The sequence below is a fragment of the Mobula hypostoma genome, chromosome 5 (assembly GCF_963921235.1).
Source record: "Mobula hypostoma chromosome 5, sMobHyp1.1, whole genome shotgun sequence".
In the NCBI taxonomy this organism is placed as follows: domain Eukaryota; kingdom Metazoa; phylum Chordata; class Chondrichthyes; order Myliobatiformes; family Myliobatidae; genus Mobula; species Mobula hypostoma.
In genome coordinates, this window is record NC_086101.1 from 104,120,428 (window position 1) to 104,142,239 (window position 21,812).

General features: G+C 56.6%; 1 protein-coding gene across 2 annotated transcripts in view; it reads right to left on the bottom strand.

Moving 5' to 3' along the window:
• Positions 1–399: 399 nt before the first annotated feature.
• mpdu1b (mannose-P-dolichol utilization defect 1b) overlaps positions 400–21,812 on the bottom strand; it is a 160,936-nt gene continuing 139,523 nt past the window's right edge. Inside the window, exons 6-7 of one of the 2 annotated variants that reach the window (XM_063047563.1) lie at positions 5,560–5,670; positions 415–1,660 (exon numbers count right to left, since the gene is read on the bottom strand). In XM_063047563.1, coding sequence (XP_062903633.1) covers positions 1,538–1,660; positions 5,560–5,670 — 234 coding nt within the window. In that variant the 3' untranslated portion in view covers positions 415–1,537. Of the gene's footprint in view, positions 1,661–5,559; positions 5,671–21,812 lie in introns of both variants that reach the window. The other variant, XM_063047564.1, reaches the window with a different exon arrangement.

The following is a 21,812-nucleotide window of genomic DNA, read 5'->3' on the forward strand; positions in this document are numbered from 1 at the left end:
CAGGAGCCTGATGGCTGAAGCTGGTGGTGTGGGGCCTAAGGCTTTAGCACCTCCTACCCAATGGTTATAGCAATGGAATGGTCTGTATCCACCACTTTCTGTAGGCTTATTGGTGTTTCCATACTAGGCCTTGATATCATCCATTATCTTTCTCAAACGTGATGAAGACCAGTTGAATTTTCTCTTATCACATGATCCAGGCACTCCGGCAATCACTGAACCCCACCCTTTGGCCCAGTTCCTTCCCCACCCCTCCACAGATGCCACTGGACACACGGAGAGGAACTCAAGATTGTGTGTTGTTCCCAGATTTCCACTGATGTCAGCAGTAGGTGGGACCACACTGCCCTCTTGTGACTGTTTGTAGTATTGAAATTGTCACATGCTCCAAGATAACAGTGAAAAGCTTGTCTTACATACTGTTTATAGTTAGTCCAATTCATTATACAGTGTATTGAGGTAAACCGACAACAATGTGGAATAAAGCCACTGAAATAGCGCAGTGCAGGTAACGATAAAGTGTAAGATCATAATGAGGTAAAATGCTGGAGGAACACAGCAGGACAGACAGACAGTCAACAATTCTCGCACTGTGTTGGTCCCAAGCACAATTCTCGCAGGAAGCATGGCGACACTTGCGGATTATCCCAAGCACAATTCTCGCACTGTGTTGGTCCCAAGCACAATTCTCGCAGGAAGCATGGCGACACTTGTGGATTGTCCCAAGCACAATTCTCGCACTGTGTTGGTCATTGATGCAAATGACACGTTTCGATGTACATGTGACAAAAACTAATCTTTCTCTTTAAGAAGAGAAATGGAGAAGGAAAAATGGAAGTGGATGGACAGTGGAGGAGAGGTGGGCTGACAGGGCTGTGTGGACAAACACACCACTGACAAGTGACACAAGAAAATCTGGTTTTAATCACAATTAATCTACAGACAGCATTGACAAAACAGTGATCGATTCAGGCCCACTGGGACAGCGAGAGGTATGTAACAGAGAGTTTCAGTCCTGTCCCAACATGGGAGTGTTGCCCTGGTCCCTGATTAAATGTGGCAATGTGTCATCACACACTCTCACCCTCATCCCAACACATTGATACAGCCCTACTCAACACCAACTACCCACTCTCCCCCTGCAATGGAGAGGAAGCCCCAAGAGGTGGGTTACAGAAACAAGAACGCCCACTGATGTACAAACTCAAAAGCCCCCAACTCAGCGAAGTGAGCCTAGCTCCTGAAAGGTTAACTGGGGCACCAGTAAGTCAGAGTGTAGATTACCTAATCAAACAATACCTGCCATTCTCACATGTCAGTCAGGGTCAGTGTGTGTACATGGGTCCCATTCCCCAGTGAGGGTCCGTGTGTAGGATTGTATCTATGATTGAGATATGCCCCTGTCTCTGGGGCAGTGCTGTGCATCTGTGTGTGTGTGTGTGTGTGTGTGTGTGTGTGTGTTTTTTTGTTTGTTTGCTTGGGTGGGGGTCGTGGTCATCTCCTGTGAATTTCAGCTCCGGTACCAGCCCTCCTTGAGTTACTCGGCCTTCTTGACCTTCTCTGGATGGATGCCCCAATAGTAGACGAGCTGAGCAGCAATGACCCCGTTGAAGGAGGATGAGACCACGTAGGTGAGGACCAGCAGCGAGTCTCCTGTCTCCTGTGGGGGAGGAGGTGGATTGGAATACGGCTTGTTATTGTCACAGGTACTGAGGTACAGTAAAACTCAGCAACACACACCCTAAGTGCTGGAGGAACTCAGCAGGTCAGAGAGCACCTATAGAGGGGATAAAACAGTTCGCATTTTGGGCTGAGACCCTTCATTAGGACTACATAAGGAGGAGTCCAAAGACAGAAAAAGGAGGAGGGGAGGGGAAGCTGGCAGGTTAGGAGGGAGGTGGGTGAGGGAGGAGTGGTGAGAAGCTGGGAGGTGATAGGTGGAAGAGATGAAGGAATCTAATAGGAGAGAGGGAAGGAGGAGCAGAACCAAGGAAGATGACAGCTGGACATGAGGGTGGAAGAGAAGGGTGAAAGGGTAACCAGAATGAGGGAAAACAAAGGACAGGAGGGGGAAAATAGAGGGGAGTGGTTACTTTCTTGCAGACACATTGAATGACATATCTTTCTTGCAGACAGATAGGATGCATCTGCTCTGTCTGTGATCGCAAAAAACGTAGGGAGTTGTGGACACAGCTCAGTCCATTACAGAAACCAGCCTCCCCACCATGAAATCTGTCTATACTTCTTACTGTCTCAGTAAAGCAGCCAGCATAATCAAAATCCCCACCCCACCCTAGAACTTCACTCTTCTCCCCCTCCCTTTGGGCAGAAAATACAGAAGCCTGAAAGCACATAGCACCAGGCTCAAGGACAGCTTCTATTCCACTGATACCAAACACTTGAACAGACAGCTTGTGCCATAAGATAAAACCTATTATTGTCACATGTACCAAGGTACAGAAAATACCTGTCTTGCAAATAGTTTATATAGATCAAACCATTACACAGTGCATTGAGCTGAAATAAGTAAAACAACAACGTGTAAGACAGTAACACATAGGGGCAGAATTAGGCTATTTAGCCCATCGAGTCTGCTCTGCCATTTCATCATGGCTGATCCAATCCCCTCTCAACTCCATTCTCCTGCCTTTCACACCCTGATTAATCAAGAATCCATCCACCTCCGCCTTAAATACACCTAGTGACCTGGCCTCCACAGTAGCCCGTGGCACAAATTCCACAGATTCACCACTCTCTGGCTGAAGAAATTCCTCCTCATCTCTGTTCTAAATGGACGTCCGTCTATTTTGAGGCCATGCCCACTGGTCTTAGACTCCCTCACCGAAGGAAACATCCTCTTCGCATCTAGGCTTTTCAACATTCGATGGGTTTCAATCTTCTAAATTCCAGTGAGTACAGACCCCAGAGGCTGTACCGCTGCGGAGAAAGTGCAGTGCAGGTAGACAATAAAATGCAAGCTTATAGCAGGGTGGATTGTGAGGCTGAGAGTTCACAGAGGGGATGTGCTGAGCTGTATCTACAAACCCCATTTCCAGAAAAGTTGGGATATTTTCCAAAATGCAATAAAAACAAAAATCTGTGATATGTTAATTCACGTGAATCTTTATTTAAATGACAAAAGTACAAAGAAAAGATTTTCAAGAGTTTTACTGACCAACTTAATTGTATTTTGTAAGCATACACAAATTTAGAATTTGATGGCTGCAACACACTCAACAAAAGTTGGGACAGAGGCATGTTTACCATCGTGTTACATCACCTTTCCTTTTACTAACACTTCTTAATCGTTTCGGAACTAAGAATACTAATTGTAGTAGATTTGCAATTGGAAATTTTGTCTATTCTTGCTTGATATAAGACTTCAGCTGCTCAACAGTCTGTGGTCTCTGTTGTCTGATTCTCCTCTTCATGATGCGCCATACATTTTCAATAGGAGATAGATCTGGACTGGCAGCAGGCCAGTCAAGCACACGCACTCTGTGTCTACAGAGCCACACTGCTGTAGCCCGTGCAGAATGTGGTCTGGCATCGTCCTGCTGAAATAAGCATGGACGTCCCGGGAAGAGACGTCGCCTTGGTGGCAACATATGTCTCTCTAAAATCTAACATAGAGTTGATGTATGGCTTCCTCATTGTGTAATACAGTTTCAAGTTGCATTTCTGGATGCAGCGACGGACTGTGTTGAGTGACAATGGTTTTCTGAAGTACCCCCGAGCCCGGGGGGCTATAATTGTCACGGTAGCATGACAGTTTCTTAGGCAGTGCCGCCTGAGGGCTCGAAGATCGCGCGCATTCAACAGTGGTTTCCGACCTTGCCCTTTACGCACTGAGATGTCTCTGAATTCTCAGAATCTTTTCACAATATTATGTACTGTAGATGTTGAAAGACCTAAATTCTCTGCAATCTTGCGTTCAGCAATGTTCCTTTTGAACTGACTAACAATGGTCTCACGGATTTTGGCACGAAGCAGTGAGCCACGACCCATCCTTGCTTGCAAAGACTGAGCCTTTGATGGACGCTACTTTTATACCCAGTCATGATACCTCACCTGCTACCAATTAGCCTGCTTAATGTGGAGTCTTCTAAACCGGTGTTACTTGAATATTCTGTGCACTTTTCAATCTTATTTTAACTCTGTCCCAACTTTTGTTGAGTGTGTTGCAGCCATCAAATTCTAAATTTGTGTATATTTACAAAATACAATTAAGTTAGTCAGTAAAACCATTGAAAATCTTTTCTTTGTACTTTTGTCAGTTAAATAAAGGTTCACGTGCATTAACATATCCCAGATTTTTGTTTTTATTGCATTTTAGAAAATATCCCAACCTTTCTGGAAATGGGGTTGTACAACTCTACAGTTTATTGCAGTCTTGGACAGAGCAGTTGCTGTACCAAGCCATACCATCCGGATAAGATGCTTTCTACTGCACCTCGATAAGCATCGACAGGGGTCGAAGGAGCGTGCCAAATGAGGAAGCAGAGCCATGGGTAAGTTTCCCTAGCTGTGACGTCAGCGTGGTTGGACCAAGAAAGGCTACTCGTCATGATCACACCTAGGAACATGATGGTTTGTCATGATCACACCTAGGAACATGATGGTTCGTCATGCTCACACCTAGGAACATGATGGTTTGTCATGATCACACCTAGGAACATGATGGTTCATTATGCTCACACCTAGGAACATGATACTTTCAACCCTCTCAATCTCAAAGCTGTTAATGTAGACCGAAGTGTGTGCACCACCCCCTTCCTGAAGTCAATGACAAACTCTTTTGTTGACATTGAGGGAAAGGCTATTGTCATGACACCATGTCACAAGGCTCTCTGTCTCCTTTCTGTACTCTGACTCATCGTTATTTGAGATGGACTTTTACAGTGGTATCATCTAAAAATCTGTAGATGGAATTAGAGCAGAGTCTGTCCACGAGGTCATGAGTGTCCAGGGAGTAGAGTAGGGAGCTGAAGACGCTACCTTATGGGGCAACAATGTTTAAATTAAATGTGGTGGAAGTGTGTCCTTACTAATTGTGGTGTGATGGTCAGGAAATGAAGGATCCAGTTGCAGAGGGAGTTATGGACTCCTAGTGTTCAGAGTTTGGTGATAAGTTTGCTTGGAATAGTATTGAAGATAGAGCTATGGTCAATAAGCAATAGTGTGATGTGGGTTTCTTTACTGTGCAGAAGTTCCAGAGATAAGTGTAGGGCCAGGAAGATGGAGCCATCATGTTCCTGGGGACAGAAAGTTTGGGTGAGTTGGGATGGAAGCCTCGTGGAAGGTATAGAGCAGGATTGGGGGACTCATCTATGGCTAGCAATCAGGATTTGGGATTCTGGCCAGAACCAGAGGTTGGGGTTCCACCAGGGGTTGGGGGTTCTGGCCATGGTTGGGGTCAGGCTTCCGGCCAGGATTTGGCTGGAGTCTAATGCAGGCCAGGATCAGAAGTTGGAGTTTTGGCCATGGTTGGGGTCAGGAGCCGAGGGTCTGGCCAGGCTCATGGATTAGGGGTCACTGTTCAGCAACGGGCTCACTGACCTGGATGGAGGTGAAGATGCGGGCGAGGGAGCCAGCAAAGAGCAGAAACACAGTAATGGATGACAGCTGCCCCGTGTGTCCATTCCTATAGTTGGTGATGATCTGGATCAACTGTGGGGACAGAGCAGAGACGTCAGCATCGGAGACCTTTGCCCGGGGAACTGGATCTTCACACTTCCCTTGCTGAGAAACCAACCCACCCACCCACCCACCGACTCACCCCAGAAACCCCATCTCCTTGTCAGGAAACACTCCCTAGCCCAGAACACCTCTTCTCAACCGGGAACACCCTATCCCACACTAAAATGGTGAATTCTGTTGGCCCAGTGGCAAAGTCGGTAGACTCACTGCTTCACAGTCCGAGAGATCGGGGTTTGACCGCAACCTCCCATGCTGTCTGTGTAGAAGCCGCACAATCTTCCCGTCACCACGTGGATTTGTCCCAGGTGCTCTGCTTTTATCTCACATCCCAATGATATGCAGGGGCCATGATGCAAGTTAATTGTGTAGGTGAGGAGAAGGCTCTGGGGGAATTGATGGGGATGTTGGGGGAGGGATAGGTGGCAGGGAAAGATGGTGTGACAGGGGATTGGTCGTAGACTCAATGGGTTGAATGGCTTTCAGGTGGAATGTGGACGTTTAACCTCGATATCATCTACAGCCAGATCCCTGATCAGCCGTTCTCAAAATCCATTCTAATAGCCCCCATTCTGACTGAGGGAGGGTCACACAACAGGAGTGGTGGTACCGAGAGAGGGTCACTGTGGGAGGGGTGGTACTGAGACAGGGTTACACTGTCGGAGGGGTGGTACTGAGGGAGGGTCACAGTGTGGGAGGGGGGGAATGAGGGAAAGTCACACAACAGGAGGGATTGTACTGAGGGAGAGTCACATGGTGCGAGGGGTGGTACTGAGGGAGGGTCACACTGTGGGAGGGGTGTTACTGAGGGAGATTCACACTGTGGAAGGGATGGTACTGAGGGAGAGTCACTCTGTGGGAGGGGAGGTACTAAGGGAGGGTCAGACTGTGGGAGGGGTGGTACTGAGGGAGGGTCCACACGGGCGAGGGGTGGTACTAAGGTAGAGTCACACTGTGGGAGGGGTGGTACTGAGGGAGTGCCACATTTTGGGAGAGGTGGTACCGACGGGGAGTCACACTGTGGGAGGGGTGGTACTGAGGGAGGGTCACACTGTGGGAGAGGTGGAACAAAGGGAGGGTCACACTGGAAGGTGTGCTACCGAGGGAGGGTCACACTGTACGAGGGGTGGTACCGAGGGAGAGTCGCACTGTGGGAGGGGAGATACAGAGGGAGGGTCACACAGTGGGAGGGGTGGTACTGAGAGAGGGTCACACTGTGGGAGTGGTGGTACTGACAGAGGGTCACACTGTGGGTGGGGTGGATCTGAGGGAGGGTCACACTGTGGGACGGGTGGTACTGAGGGAGGGTCACATTGTGGGAGGGGTGGTATTGAGGGAGGGTCACACTGGGAGGGGTGCTACCGAGGGAGGGTCGCACTGTGGGAGGTGTGGTACTGAGAGAGGGTCACACTGTGGGAGGGGAGATACTGAGGGAGGGTCACACTGTGGGAGAGGTGGTACTGAGGGAGGGTCACACTATGGGAGGGGTGGTACCGAGGGAGGGTCACACTATGGGAGTGGTGGTACAGAGGGAGAGTCACACTGTGGGAGGGGTGGTACTGAGGGAGTGCCACATTTTGGGAGTGGTGGTACCGACGGGGAGTCACAATGTGGGAGGGGTGGTACTGAGGGAGGGTCACACTGTGGGAGAGGTGGAACAAAGGGAGGGTCACACTGGAAGGTGTGCTACCGAGGGAGGGTCACACTGTACGAGGGGTAGTACCGAGGGAGAGTAGCACTGTGGGAGGGGAGATACAGAGGGAGGGTCACACAGTGGGAGGGGTGGTACTGAGAGAGGGTCACACTGTGGGAGTGGTGGTACTGACAGAGGGACACACTGTGGGTGGGGTGGATCTGAGGGAGGGTCACACTGTGGGACGGGTGGTACTGAGGGAGGGTCACATTGTGGGAGGGGTGGTACTGAGGGAGGGTCACACTGGGAGGGGTGCTACCGAGGGAGGGTCGCACTGTGGGAGGTGTGGTACTGAGAGAGGGTCACACTGTGGGAGGGGAGATACTGAGGGAGGGTCACACTGTGGGAGAGGTGGTACTGAGGGAGGGTCACACTATGGGAGGGGTGGTACCGAGGGAGGGTCACACTATGGGAGTGGTGGTACCGAGGGAGAGTCACACTGTGGGAGGTGTGGTACTGAGCGAGGGTCACACTGTGGGAGGGGTGGTACGGAGGGAGGGTCACATTGTGGGAGGATGGTACTGAGGGAGAATCACATGGTGGGAGGGGTGGTACTGAGGGAGAGTCACATAGTGGGAGGGGTGGTACTGTGGGAGGGTAACACTGTGGGAGGGGTGGGACTGAGCGGAAGTCCACACGGGGTAGGGGTGGTACCGAGGGAGGGTCACACTGGGAGGGGCGGTACCGAGGGAGGGTCACACTGTGGGAGGGGTAGTACTTAGGTAGAGTCACACTGTGGGAGGGGTGCTACTGAGAGAGGGTCACACTGTGGGAGGGGTGGTATCGAGAGAGAATCAGTCGGTGGGAGGGGTGGTACTGAGGGAGGGTCACCCTGAGGGGGGGCTGGCACTGAGGGAGGGTCACACTTTGGGAGGGGTGGTACTGAGGGAGGGTCACACTATGGGAGTGGTGGTACCGAGGGAGAGTCACACTGAAGGAGGGGTGGTACTGAGAGAGGGTCACACTATGGGTGGGGTGGATCTGAGGGAGGGTCACACTGTGCGAGGGGTGGTACCGAGGGAGGGTCACACTTTCGGAGGGGTGGGACTGAGGGAGGGTCACACTGTGGGAATGGTGGTATCGAGAGAGAATCACTCTGTGGGAGGAGTGGTACTGAGGGAGGGTCACAGTGGGAGGGGCGGTACTGAGGGAGGGTCCACTGGGGGAGGGGTGGTACTGAAGTAGAGTCACACTGTCGGAGCGGTGGTACTGAGGGAGGGTCACACTGTGGGAGGGGTGGTATCGAGAAACACTCTGTGGGAGGGGTGGTACTGAGGGAGGGTCACACTGTGGGAGGGGATGCACTGAGGGAGGGTCACATTGTGGGAGGGGTGGTACTGAGGGAGGGTCACATTGTGGGAGGGGTGGTACTGAGGGAGGGTCACACTGTGGGAGGGGTGGTATCGAGAGACAATCACTCTATGGGAGGGGTGGTACTGAGGGAGGGTCACACTGAGGGGGGTGGCACTGAGGGAAAGTCACACTGTGGGACAGGTGGTACTGAGAGAGGGTCACACTGTGGGTGGGGTGGTACTGAGGGAGGGTCACACTGTGGGAGTGGTGGTACCAAGGGCGGGTCACACATTGGGAGGGGTTGTACTGAGGGAGTGTCACACAGTGGGACGAGTGGTACTGAGAGAGGGTCACACTGTGGAGGGGTGGTACGGAGAGAGGGTCACACTATGGGAGTGGTGGTACCAAGGGAGGGTCACACTGTGGGACGAGTGGTACTGAGAGAGGGCCACACTGTGCGAGGAGAGGTACTGAGAGAGGGTCACACTATGGGAGTGGTGGTACTGAGGGAGGGTCACACTGTGGGAGTGGCGGTACCGACAGAGGGTCACACTGTGGGTGGGGTGGATCTGAGGGATGGTCACACTGTGGGAGGGGTGGTACTGAGGGAGGGTCACACGGTGGCAGGGGTGGTATCGAGACAGAATCACTCTGTGGGAGGGGTGGTACTGAGGGAGTGTCACACTGAGGGGGGGTGGCACTGAGGGAAGGTCACACTGTGGGAGGGGTGGTACAGAGGGAGCGTCACAGTTTGGGAGGGGTGGTACCGAGGGAGCATCACACTGTGAGAGGGGTGGTACTGAGGGAGAGTCACACTGTGGGAGGGGTGGTACCGAGGGAGCATCACACTGTGAGAGGGGTGGTACTGAGGGAGGGTCACATTGTGGGAGGGGTGGTACCGAGGGAGGGTCACACTTTGGGAGCGGTGATACTGAGGGAGGGTCACATTGTGTGAGGGATGGTACTGAGGGAGTGTAACACTGTGGGAAGGGTGGTACCGAGGGAGAGTTGCACTGTGGCAGGGGTGGTACCGAGGGAGGGTCACACTTTGGGAGCGGTGATACTGAGGGAGGGTCACATTGTGTGAGGGATGGTACTGAGGGAGTGTAACACTGTGGGAGGGGTGGTACCGAGGGAGAGTTGCACTGTGGCAGTGGTGATACTGAGGGAGGGTCACACTTTGGGAGGGGTGGTACTGAGATAGGGTCACACTTTGGGAGGGGTGGTACCGAGAGAGGGTCACACTGTGGGAGGGGTGGTACCGAGGGAGGGTCACACTATGGGAGTGGTGGTACAGAGGGAGGGTCACACTGTGGGAGTGATGGTACCGAGGGAGGGTCACACTGTGGGTGGGGTGGATCTGAGGGAGGGTCACACTGCGGGTGGGGTGGATCTGAGAGAGGGTCACACTGTCGGAGGGGTGGTACTGAGGAAGGGTCACACTGGGGGAGGGGTGGTACTGAAGTAGAGTCACACTTTTGGAGGGGTGGTACTGAGGGAGGGTCACACTGTGGGAGCGCTGGAACTGAGGGAGAGTCACACTGTAGGAGGGGTGGTACCGAGGGAGGGTCACACTTTGGGAGGGGTGATACTGAGTGAGGGTCACATTGTGGGAGGGAAGGTACTGCGGGAGGGTCACACTGTGGGAGGGGTGGTACCGAGGGAGGGTCGCACTGTGGGAGGGGTGATACTGAGGGAGGGGCACACTGTGCGAGGGGTGGTACCGAGGGAGGGTCACACTTTCGGAGGGGTGGTACTGAGGGAAGGTCACACTGAGGGGGGTGGCACTGAGGGAGGGTCACACTGTGGGTGGGGTGGATCTGAGGGAGGGTCACACTGTGGGAGGGGTCGTACTGAGGAAGTGTCACACTTTGGGAGGGGTGGTACTGAGGGAGGGTCACACTATGGGAGTGGTGGTACCGAGGGAGGGTAACACTGTGGGAGGGGTCGTACTGAGGGAGGGTCACACTGTGGGTGGGATGGATCAGAGGGAGGTTCACACTGTGCGAGGGGTGGTACTGAGGGACGGTCACATTGTGGGAGGGATGGTACTGAGGGAGGGTCACACTGGGAGGGGTGCTACCGAGGGAGGGTTACACTCTGGGAGGGGTGGTACCGAGGGAGAGTCGTACTGTGGGAGGCGTAATACTGAAGGAGGCTCACACTGTGGGAGGAGAGATGGTACTGAGAGAGGGTCACACTGTGTGAGTGGTGGTACCGAGGGAGAGTCACACTGTGGGAGGGGTGGTACTGAGGAAGGGTCACACTGTGAGTGGGGTGGATCTGAGGGAGGGTCACACTGTGGGAGGGGTGGTACCGAGGGAGGGCCACACTTTGGGAGGGGTGGTACCGAGGGAGGGTCACACTGGGAGGGTGCTACCGAGGGAGGTTCGCACTGTGGGAGGTATGGTACTGACAGAACGTCACACTGTGGGAGGGATGATACTGAGGGAGGGTCACACTGTGGGAGAGCTGGTACTGATTGAGGGTCACACTGTGGGAGAGGTGGTACTGAGGGAGGGACACACTTTGGGAGGGGTGGTACTGAGGGAGGGTCACACTTTGGGAAGGGTGGTACCGAGGAAGGGTCACATTATGGGAGTGGTGGTACCGAGGGAGGGTCACACTTTGGGAGGGGTGGTACTGAGGGAGGGTCACACTGTGGGAGTGGTGGTACCGAGGGGTGTCACACTGTGGGAGGGGTGGTACCGAGGGAGGGTCACACTTTGGGAGGGGTGGTACTGAGGGAGGGTCACACTGTGGGAGTGGTGGTACTGAGGGAGGGTCACACTGTGGGTGGGGTGATACTGAGGGAGTGCCACATTTTGGGAGTGGTGGTACCGACGGGGAGTCACACTGTGGGAGGGGTGGTACTGAGGGAGGGTCACACTGTGGGAGAGGTGGAACAAAGGGAGGGTCACACTGGAAGGTGTGCTACCGAGGGAGGGTCACACTGTACGAGGGGTAGTACCGAGGGAGAGTACCGAGGGAGATACAGAGGGAGGGTCACACAGTGGGAGGGGTGGTACTGAGAGAGGGTCACACTGTGGGAGTGGTGGTACTGACAGAGGGACACACTGTGGGTGGGGTGGATCTGAGGGAGGGTCACACTGTGGGACGGGTGATACTGAGGGAGGGTCACATTGTGGGAGGGGTGGCACTGAGGGAGGGTCACACTGGGAGGGGTGCTACCAAGGGAGGGTCGCACTGTGGGAGGTGTGGTACTGAGAGAGGGTCACACTGTGGGAGGGGAGATACTGAGGGAGGGTCACACTATTGGAGGGGTGGTACCGAGGGAGGGTCACACTATAGGAGTGGTGGTACCGAGGGAGAGTCACACTGTGGGAGGGGTGGTACTGAGCGAGGGTCACACTGTGGGAGGGGTGGTACGGAGGGAGGGTCACATTGTGGGAGGATGGTACTGAGGGAGAATCACATGGTGGGAGGGGTGGTACTGAGGGAGAGTCACATAGTGGGAGGGGTGGTACTGTGGGAGGGTAACACTGTGGGAGGGGTGGTACTGAGCGAAAGTCCACACGGGGTAGGGGTGGTACCGAGGGAGGGTCACACTGGGAGGGGCGGTACCGAGGGAGGGTCACACTGTGGGAGGGGTAGTACTTAGGTAGAGTCACACTGTGGGAGGGGTGCTACTGAGAGAGGGTCACACTGTGGGAGGGGTGGTATCGAGAGAGAATCAGTCGGTGGGAGGGGTGGTACTGAGGGAGGGTCACCCTGAGTGGGGGTTGGCACTGAGGGAGGGTCACACTTTGGGAGGGGTGGTACTGAGGGAGGGTCACACTATGGGAGTGGTGGTACCGAGGGAGAGTCACACTGAAGGAGGGGTGGTACTGAGAGAGGGTCACACTATGGGTGGGGTGGATCTGAGGGAGGGTCACACTGTGCGAGGGGTGGTACCGAGGGAGGGTCACACTTTCGGAGGGGTGGGACTGAGGGAGGGTCACACTGTGGGAATGGTGGTATCGAGAGAGAATCACTCTGTGGGAGGGGTGGTACTGAGGGAGGGTCACAGTGGGAGGGGCGGTACTGAGGGAGGGTCCACTGGGGGAGGGGTGGTACTGAAGTAGAGTCACACTGTCGGAGGGGTGGTACCGAGGGAGGGTCACACTGTGGGAGGGGTGGTATCGAGAAACACTCTGTGGGAGGGGTGGTACTGAGGGAGGGTCACACTGTGGGAGGGGATGCACTGAGGGAGGGTCACATTGTGGGAGGGGTGGTACTGAGGGAGGGTCACACTGTGGGAGGGGTGGTATCGAGAGAGAATCACTCTATGGGAGGGGTGGTACTGAGGGAGGGTCACACTGAGGGGGGTGGCACTGAGGGAAAGTCACACTGTGGGACAGGTGGTACTGAGAGAGGGTCACACTGTGGGTGGGGTGGTACTGAGGGAGGGTCACACTGTGGGAGTGGAGGTACCGAGGGCGGGTCACACATTGGGAGGGGTGGTACTGAGGGAGGGTCACACAGTGGGAGGGGTGGTACCGAGGGAGAGTCACACTGTGGGGGTGCTATTACCGAGGGAGGGTCACACTGTGGGACGAGTGGTACTGAGAGAGGGTCACACTGTGGAGGGGTGGTACGGAGAGAGGGTCACACTATGGGAGTGGTGGTACCAAGGGAGGGCCACACTGTGCGAGGAGAGGTACTGAGAGAGGGTCACACATTGGGAGGGGTGGTACTGAGGGAGGGTCACACAGTGGGAGGGGTGGTACTGAGGGAGGGTCACACTGTGGGAGGGGTGGTACCGAGGGAGAGTCACACTGTGGGAGTGCTATTACCGACGGAGGGTCACACTGTGGGTGGGGTGGATCTGAGGGAGGGTCACACTGTGGGAGGGGTGGTACTGAGGGAGAGTCACACGGTGGCAGGGGTGGTATCGAGACAGAATCACTCTGTGGGAGGGGTGGTACTGAGGGAGTGTCACACTGAGGGGGGGTGGCACTGAGGGAAGGTCACACTGTGGGAGGGGTGGTACTGAGGGAGGGTCACACTGTGGGAGGGGTGGTACCGAGGGAGCGTCACAGTTTGGGAGGGGTGGTATCGAGGGAGCATCACACTGTGAGAGGGGTGGTACTGAGGGAGAGTCACACTGTGGGAGCGGTGGTACCGAGGGAGCATCACACTGTGAGAGGGGTGGTACTGAGGGAGGGTCACATTGTGGGAGGGGTGGTACCGAGGGAGGGTCACACTTTGGGAGCGGTGATACTGAGGGAGGGTCACATTGTGTGAGGGATGGTACTGAGGGAGTGTAACACTGTGGGAGGGGTGGTACCGAGGGAGAGTTGCACTGTGGCAGGGGTGATACTGAGGGAGGGACACACTTTGGGAGGGGTGGTACTGAGATAGGGTCACACTTTGGGAGGGGTGGTACCGAGAGAGGGTCACACTGTGGGAGGGGTGGTACCGAGGGAGGGTCACACTATGGGAGTGGTGGTACAGAGGGAGGGTCACACTGTGGGAGTGATGGTACCGAGGGAGGGTCACACTGTGGGTGGGGTGGATCTGAGGGAGGGTCACACTGCGGGTGGGGTGGATCTGAGAGAGGGTCACACTGTCGGAGGGGTGGTACTGAGGAAGGGTCACACTGGGGGAGGGGTGGTACTGAAGTAGAGTCACACTTTTGGAGGGGTGGTACAGAGGGAGGGTCACACTTTGGGAGGGGTGATACTGAGTGAGGGTCACATTGTGGGAGGGAAGGTACTGCGGGAGGGTCACACTGTGGGAGGGGTGGTACCGAGGGAGGGTCGCACTGTGGGAGGGGTGATACTGAGGGAGGGGCACACTGTGCGAGGGGTGGTACCGAGGGAGGGTAACACTTTCGGAGGGGTGGTACTGAGGGAAGGTCACACTGAGGAGGGTGGCACTGAGGGAGGGTCACACTGTGGGTGGGGTGGATCTGAGGGAGGGTCACACTGTGGGAGGGTTCGTACCGAGGAAGTGTCACACTTTGGGAGGGGTGGTACTGAGGGAGGGTCACACTGTGGGAGGGGTGGTATCGAGAGAGAATCACTCTATGGGAGGGGTGGTACTGAGGGAGGGTCACACTGAGGGGGGTGGCACTGAGGGAAAGTCACACTGTGGGACAGGTGGTACTGAGAGAGGGTCACACTGTGGGTGGGGTGGTACTGAGGGAGGGTCACACTGTGGGAGTGGTGGTACCAAGGGCGGGTCACACATTGGGAGGGGTTGTACTGAGGGAGGGTCACACAGTGGGACGAGTGGTACTGAGAGAGGGTCACACTGTGGAGGGGTGGTACGGAGAGAGGGTCACACTATGGGAGTGGTGGTACCAAGGGAGGGTCACACTGTGGGACGAGTGGTACTGAGAGAGGGCCACACTGTGCGAGGAGAGGTACTGAGAGAGGGTCACACTATGGGAGTGGTGGTACTGAGGGAGGGTCACACTGTGGGAGTGGCGGTACCGACGGAGGGTCACACTGTGGGTGGGGTGGATCTGAGGGATGGTCACACTGTGGGAGGGGTGGTACTGAGGGAGGGTCACACGGTGGCAGGGGTGGTATCGAGACAGAATCACTCTGTGGGAGGGGTGGTACTGAGGGAGTGTCACACTGAGGGGGGGTGGCACTGAGGGAAGGTCACACTGTGGGAGGGGTGGTACAGAGGGAGCGTCACAGTTTGGGAGGGGTGGTACCGAGGGAGCATCACACTGTGAGAGGGGTGGTACTGAGGGAGGGTCACATTGTGGGAGGGGTGGTACCGAGGGAGGGTCACACTTTGGGAGCGGTGATACTGAGGGAGGGTCACATTGTGTGAGGGATGGTACTGAGGGAGTGTAACACTGTGGGAGAGGTGGTACCGAGGGAGAGTTGCACTGTGGCAGGGGTGGTACCGAGGGAGGGTCACACTTTGGGAGCGGTGATACTGAGGGAGGGTCACATTGTGTGAGGGATGGTACTGAGGGAGTGTAACACTGTGGGAGGGGTGGTACCGAGGGAGAGTTGCACTGTGGCAGTGGTGATACTGAGGGAGGGTCACACTTTGGGAGGGGTGGTACTGAGATAGGGTCACACTTTGGGAGGGGTGGTACCGAGAGAGGGTCACACTGTGGGAGGGGTGGTACCGAGGGAGGGTCACACTATGGGAGTGGTGGTACAGAGGGAGGGTCACACTGTGGGAGTGATGGTACCGAGGGAGGGTCACACTGTGGGTGGGGTGGATCTGAGAGAGGGTCACACTGTCGGAGGGGTGGTACTGAGGAAGGGTCACACTGGGGGAGGGGTGGTACTGAAGTAGAGTCACACTTTTGGAGGGGTGGTACTGAGGGAGGGTCACACTGTGGGAGCGCTGGAACTGAGGGAGAGTCACACTGTAGGAGGGGTGGTACCGAGGGAGGGTCACACTTTGGGAGGGGTGATACTGAGTGAGGGTCACATTGTGGGAGGGAAGGTACTGCGGGAGGGTCACACTGTGGGAGGGGTGGTACCGAGGGAGGGTCGCACTGTGGGAGGGGTGATACTGAGGGAGGGGCACACTGTGCGAGGGGTGGTACCGAGGGAGGGTCACACTTTCGGAGGGGTGGTACTGAGGGAAGGTCACACTGAGGGGGGTGGCACTGAGGGAGGGTCACACTGTGGGTGGGGTGGATCTGAGGGAGGGTCACACTGTGGGAGGGGTCGTACTGAGGAAGTGTCACACTTTGGGAGGGGTGGTACTGAGGGAGGGTCACACTATGGGAGTGGTGGTACCGAGGGAGGGTAACACTGTGGGAGGGGTCGTACTGAGGGAGGGTCACACTGTGGGTGGGATGGATCTGAGGGAGGTTCACACTGTGCGAGGGGTGGTACTGAGGGACGGTCACATTGTGGGAGGGATGGTACTGAGGGAGGGTCACACTGGGAGGGGTGCTACCGAGGGAGGGTTACACTCTGGGAGGGGTGGTACCGAGGGAGAGTCGTACTGTGGGAGGCGTAATACTGAAGGAGGCTCACACTGTGGGAGGAGAGATGGTACTGAGAGAGGGTCACACTGTGTGAGTGGTGCTACCGAGGGAGAGTCACACTGTGGGAGGGGTGGTACTGAGGAAGGGTCACACTGTGAGTGGGGTGGATCTGAGGGAGGGTCACACTGTGGGAGGGGTGGTACCGAGGGAGGGCCACACTTTGGGAGGGGTGGTACCGAGGGAGGGTCACACTGGGAGGGTGCTACCGAGGGAGGTTCGCACTGTGGGAGGTATGGTACTGACAGAACGTCACACTGTGGGAGGGATGATACTGAGGGAGGGTCACACTGTGGGAGAGCTGGTACTGATTGAGGGTCACACTGTGGGAGAGGTGGTACTGAGGGAGGGTCACACTTTGGGAGGGGTGGTACTGAGGGAGGGTCACACTTTGGGAAGGGTGGTACCGAGGAAGGGTCACATTATGGGAGTGGTGGTACCGAGGGAGGGTCACACTTTGGGAGGGGTGGTACTGAGGGAGGGTCACACTGTGGGAGTGGTGGTACCGAGGGGTGTCACACTGTGGGAGGGGTGGTACCGAGGGAGGGTCACACTTTGGGAGGGGTGGTACTGAGGGAGGGTCACACTGTGGGAGTGGTGGTACTGAGGGAGGGTCACACTGTGGGTGGGGTGATACTGAGGGAGTGCCACATTTTGGGAGTGGTGGTACCGACGGGGAGTCACACTGTGGGAGGGGTGGTACTGAGGGAGGGTCACACTGTGGGAGAGGTGGAACAAAGGGAGGGTCACACTGGAAGGTGTGCTACCGAGGGAGGGTCACACTGTACGAGGGGTAGTACCGAGGGAGAGTACCGAGGGAGATACAGAGGGAGGGTCACACAGTGGGAGGGGTGGTACTGAGAGAGGGTCACACTGTGGGAGTGGTGGTACTGACAGAGGGACACACTGTGGGTGGGGTGGATCTGAGGGAGGGTCACACTGTGGGACGGGTGATACTGAGGGAGGGTCACATTGTGGGAAGGGTGGTACTGAGGGAGGGTCACACTGGGAGGGGTGCTACCGAGGGAGGGTCGCACTGTGGGAGGTGTGGTACTGAGAGAGGGTCACACTGTGGGAGGGGAGATACTGAGGGAGGGTCACACTGTGGGAGAGGTGGTACTGAGGGAGGGTCACACTATTGGAGGGGTGGTACCGAGGGAGGGTCACACTATGGGAGTGGTGGTACCGAGGGAGAGTCACACTGTGGGAGGGGTGGTACTGAGCGAGGGTCACACTGTGGGAGGGGTGGTACGGAGGGAGGGTCACATTGTGGGAGGATGGTACTGAGGGAGAATCACATGGTGGGAGGGGTGGTACTGAGGGAGAGTCACATAGTGGGAGGGGTGGTACTGTGGGAGGGTAACACTGTGGGAGGGGTGGTACTGAGCGAAAGTCCACACGGGGTAGGGGTGGTACCGAGGGAGGGTCACACTGGGAGGGGCGGTACCGAGGGAGGGTCACACTGTGGGAGGGGTAGTACTTAGGTAGAGTCACACTGTGGGAGGGGTGCTACTGAGAGAGGGTCACACTGTGGGAGGGGTGGTATCGAGAGAGAATCAGTCGGTGGGAGGGGTGGTACTGAGGGAGGGTCACCCTGAGTGGGGGTTGGCACTGAGGGAGGGTCACACTTTGGGAGGGGTGGTACTGAGGGAGGGTCACACTATGGGAGTGGTGGTACCGAGGGAGAGTCACACTGAAGGAGGGGTGGTACTGAGAGAGGGTCACACTATGGGTGGGGTGGATCTGAGGGAGGGTCACACTGTGCGAGGGGTGGTACCGAGGGAGGGTCACACTTTCGGAGGGGTGGGACTGAGGGAGGGTCACACTGTGGGAATGGTGGTATCGAGAGAGAATCACTCTGTGGGAGGGGTGGTACTGAGGGAGGGTCACAGTGGGAGGGGCGGTACTGAGGGAGGGTCCACTGGGGGAGGGGTGGTACTGAAGTAGAGTCACACTGTCGGAGGGGTGGTACCGAGGGAGGGTCACACTGTGGGAGGGGTGGTATCGAGAAACACTCTGTGGGAGGGGTGGTACTGAGGGAGGGTCACACTGTGGGAGGGGATGCACTGAGGGAGGGTCACATTGTGGGAGGGGTGGTACTGAGGGAGGGTCACACTGTGGGAGGGGTGGTATCGAGAGAGAATCACTCTATGGGAGGGGTGGTACTGAGGGAGGGTCACACTGAGGGGGGTGGCACTGAGGGAAAGTCACACTGTGGGACAGGTGGTACTGAGAGAGGGTCACACTGTGGGTGGGGTGGTACTGAGGGAGGGTCACACTGTGGGAGTGGAGGTACCGAGGGCGGGTCACACATTGGGAGGGGTGGTACTGAGGGAGGGTCACACAGTGGGAGGGGTGGTACCGAGGGAGAGTCACACTGTGGGGGTGCTATTACCGAGGGAGGGTCACACTGTGGGACGAGTGGTACTGAGAGAGGGTCACACTGTGGAGGGGTGGTACGGAGAGAGGGTCACACTATGGGAGTGGTGGTACCAAGGGAGGGCCACACTGTGCGAGGAGAGGTACTGAGAGAGGGTCACACATTGGATGGGTGGTACTGAGGGAGGGTCACACAGTGGGAGGGGTGGTACTGAGGGAGGGTCACACTGTGGGAGGGGTGGTACCGAGGGAGAGTCACACTGTGGGAGTGCTATTACCGACGGAGGGTCACACTGTGGGTGGGGTGGATCTGAGGGATGGTCACACTGTGGGAGGGGTGGTACTGAGGGAGAGTCACACGGTGGCAGGGGTGGTATCGAGACAGAATCACTCTGTGGGAGGGGTGGTACTGAGGGAGTGTCACACTGAGGGGGGGTGGCACTGAGGGAAGGTCACACTGTGGGAGGGGTGGTACTGAGGGAGGGTCACACTGTGGGAGGGGTGGTACCGAGGGAGCGTCACAGTTTGGGAGGGGTGGTATCGAGGGAGCATCACACTGTGAGAGGGGTGGTACTGAGGGAGAGTCACACTGTGGGAGCGGTGGTACCGAGGGAGCATCACACTGTGAGAGGGGTGGTACTGAGGGAGGGTCACATTGTGGGAGGGGTGGTACCGAGGGAGGGTCACACTTTGGGAGCGGTGATACTGAGGGAGGGTCACATTGTGTGAGGGATGGTACTGAGGGAGTGTAACACTGTGGGAGGGGTGGTACCGAGGGAGAGTTGCACTGTGGCAGGGGTGGTACCGAGGGAGGGTCACACTTTGGGAGCGGTGATACTGAGGGAGGGTCACATTGTGTGAGGGATGGTACTGAGGGAGTGTAACACTGTGGAAGGGGTGGTACCGAGGGAGAGTTGCACTGTGGCAGGGGTGATACTGAGGGAGGGACACACTTTGGGAGGGGTGGTACTGAGATAGGGTCACACATTGGGAGGGGTGGTACCGAGAGAGGGTCACACTGTGGGAGGGGTGGTACCGAGGGAGGGTCACACTATGGGAGTGGTGGTACAGAGGGAGGGTCACACTGTGGGAGTGATGGTACCGAGGGAGGGTCACACTGTGGGTGGGGTGGATCTGAGGGAGGGTCACACTGCGGGTGGGGTGGATCTGAGAGAGGGTCACACTGTCGGAGGGGTGGTACTGAGGAAGGGTCACACTGGGGGAGGGGTGGTACTGAAGTAGAGTCACACTTTTGGAGGGGTGGTACAGAGGGAGGGTCACACTTTGGGAGGGGTGATACTGAGTGAGGGTCACATTGTGGGAGGGAAGGTACTGCGGGAGGGTCACACTGTGGGAGGGGTGGTACCGAGGGAGGGTCGCACTGTGGGAGGGGTGATACTGAGGGAGGGGCACACTGTGCGAGGGGTGGTACCGAGGGAGGGTCACACTTTCGGAGGGGTGGTACTGAGGGAAGGTCACACTGAGGAGGGTGGCACTGAGGGAGGGTCACACTGTGGGTGGGGTGGATCTGAGGGAGGGTCACACTGTGGGAGGGTTCGTACCGAGGAAGTGTCACACTTTGGGAGGGGTGGTACTGAGGGTGGGTCACACTATGGGAGTGGTGGTACCGAGGGAGGGTAACACTGTGGGAGGGGTCGTACTGAGGGAGGGTCACACTGTGGGTGGGATGGATCTGAGGGAGGTTCACACTGTGCGAGGGGTGGTACTGAGCGACGGTCACATTGTGGGAGGGATGGTACTGAGGGAGGGTCACACTGGGAGGGGTGCTACCGAGGGAGGGTTACACTCTGGGAGGGGTGGTACCGAGGGAGAGTCGTACTGTGGGAGGCGTAATGCTGAAGGAGGCTCACACTGTGGGAGGAGAGGTGGTACTGAGAGAGGGTCACACTGTGTGAGTGGTGGTACCGAGGGAGAGTCACACTGTGGGAGGGGTGGTACTGAGGAAGGGTCACATGTGAGTGGGGTGGATCTGAGGGAGGGTCACACTGTGGGAGGGGTGGTACCGAGGGAGGGCCACACTTTGGGAGGGGTGGTACCGAGGGAGGGTCACACTGGGAGGGTGCTACCGAGGGAGGGTCGCACTGTGGGAGGTATGGTACTGACAGAACGTCACACTGTGGGAGGGGTGATACTGAGGGAGGGTCACACTGTGGGAAAGCTGGTACTGAGGGAGGGTCACACTTTGGGAGGGGTGGTACTGAGGGAGGGTCACACTTTGGAAAGGGTGGTACCGAGGGAGGGTCACATTATGGGAGTGGTGGTACCGAGGGAGGGTCACACTGTGGGAGTGGTGGTACCGAGGGGGAGTCACACTGTGGGAGGGGTGGTACCGAGGGAGGGTCACACTTTGGGAGGGGTGGTACTGAGGGAGGGTCACACTGTGGGTGGGGTGGATTCAGGGAGGGTCACACTGTGGGAGGGGTGGTACTGAGGGAGGGCTAATTGTGGGAGGGATGGTACTGAGGGAGGGTCACACTGTGGGAGTGGTGGTACTGAGGGAGGGTCACACTGTGTGAGGGCTGGTACTGAGGGAGGGTCACACTGTGGGTGGGGTGGATCTCAGGGAGGGTCACACTGTGGGAGGGGTGGTACTGAGGGAGGGCTAATTGTGGGAGGGATGGTACTGAGGGAGGGTCACACTGTGGGAGAGGTGGTACTGACGGAGGGTCACACTTTGGGAGGGGTGGTACCGAGGGAGGGTCACATTATGGGAGTGGTGGTACCGAGGGACGGTCACACTTTGGGAGGGGTGTT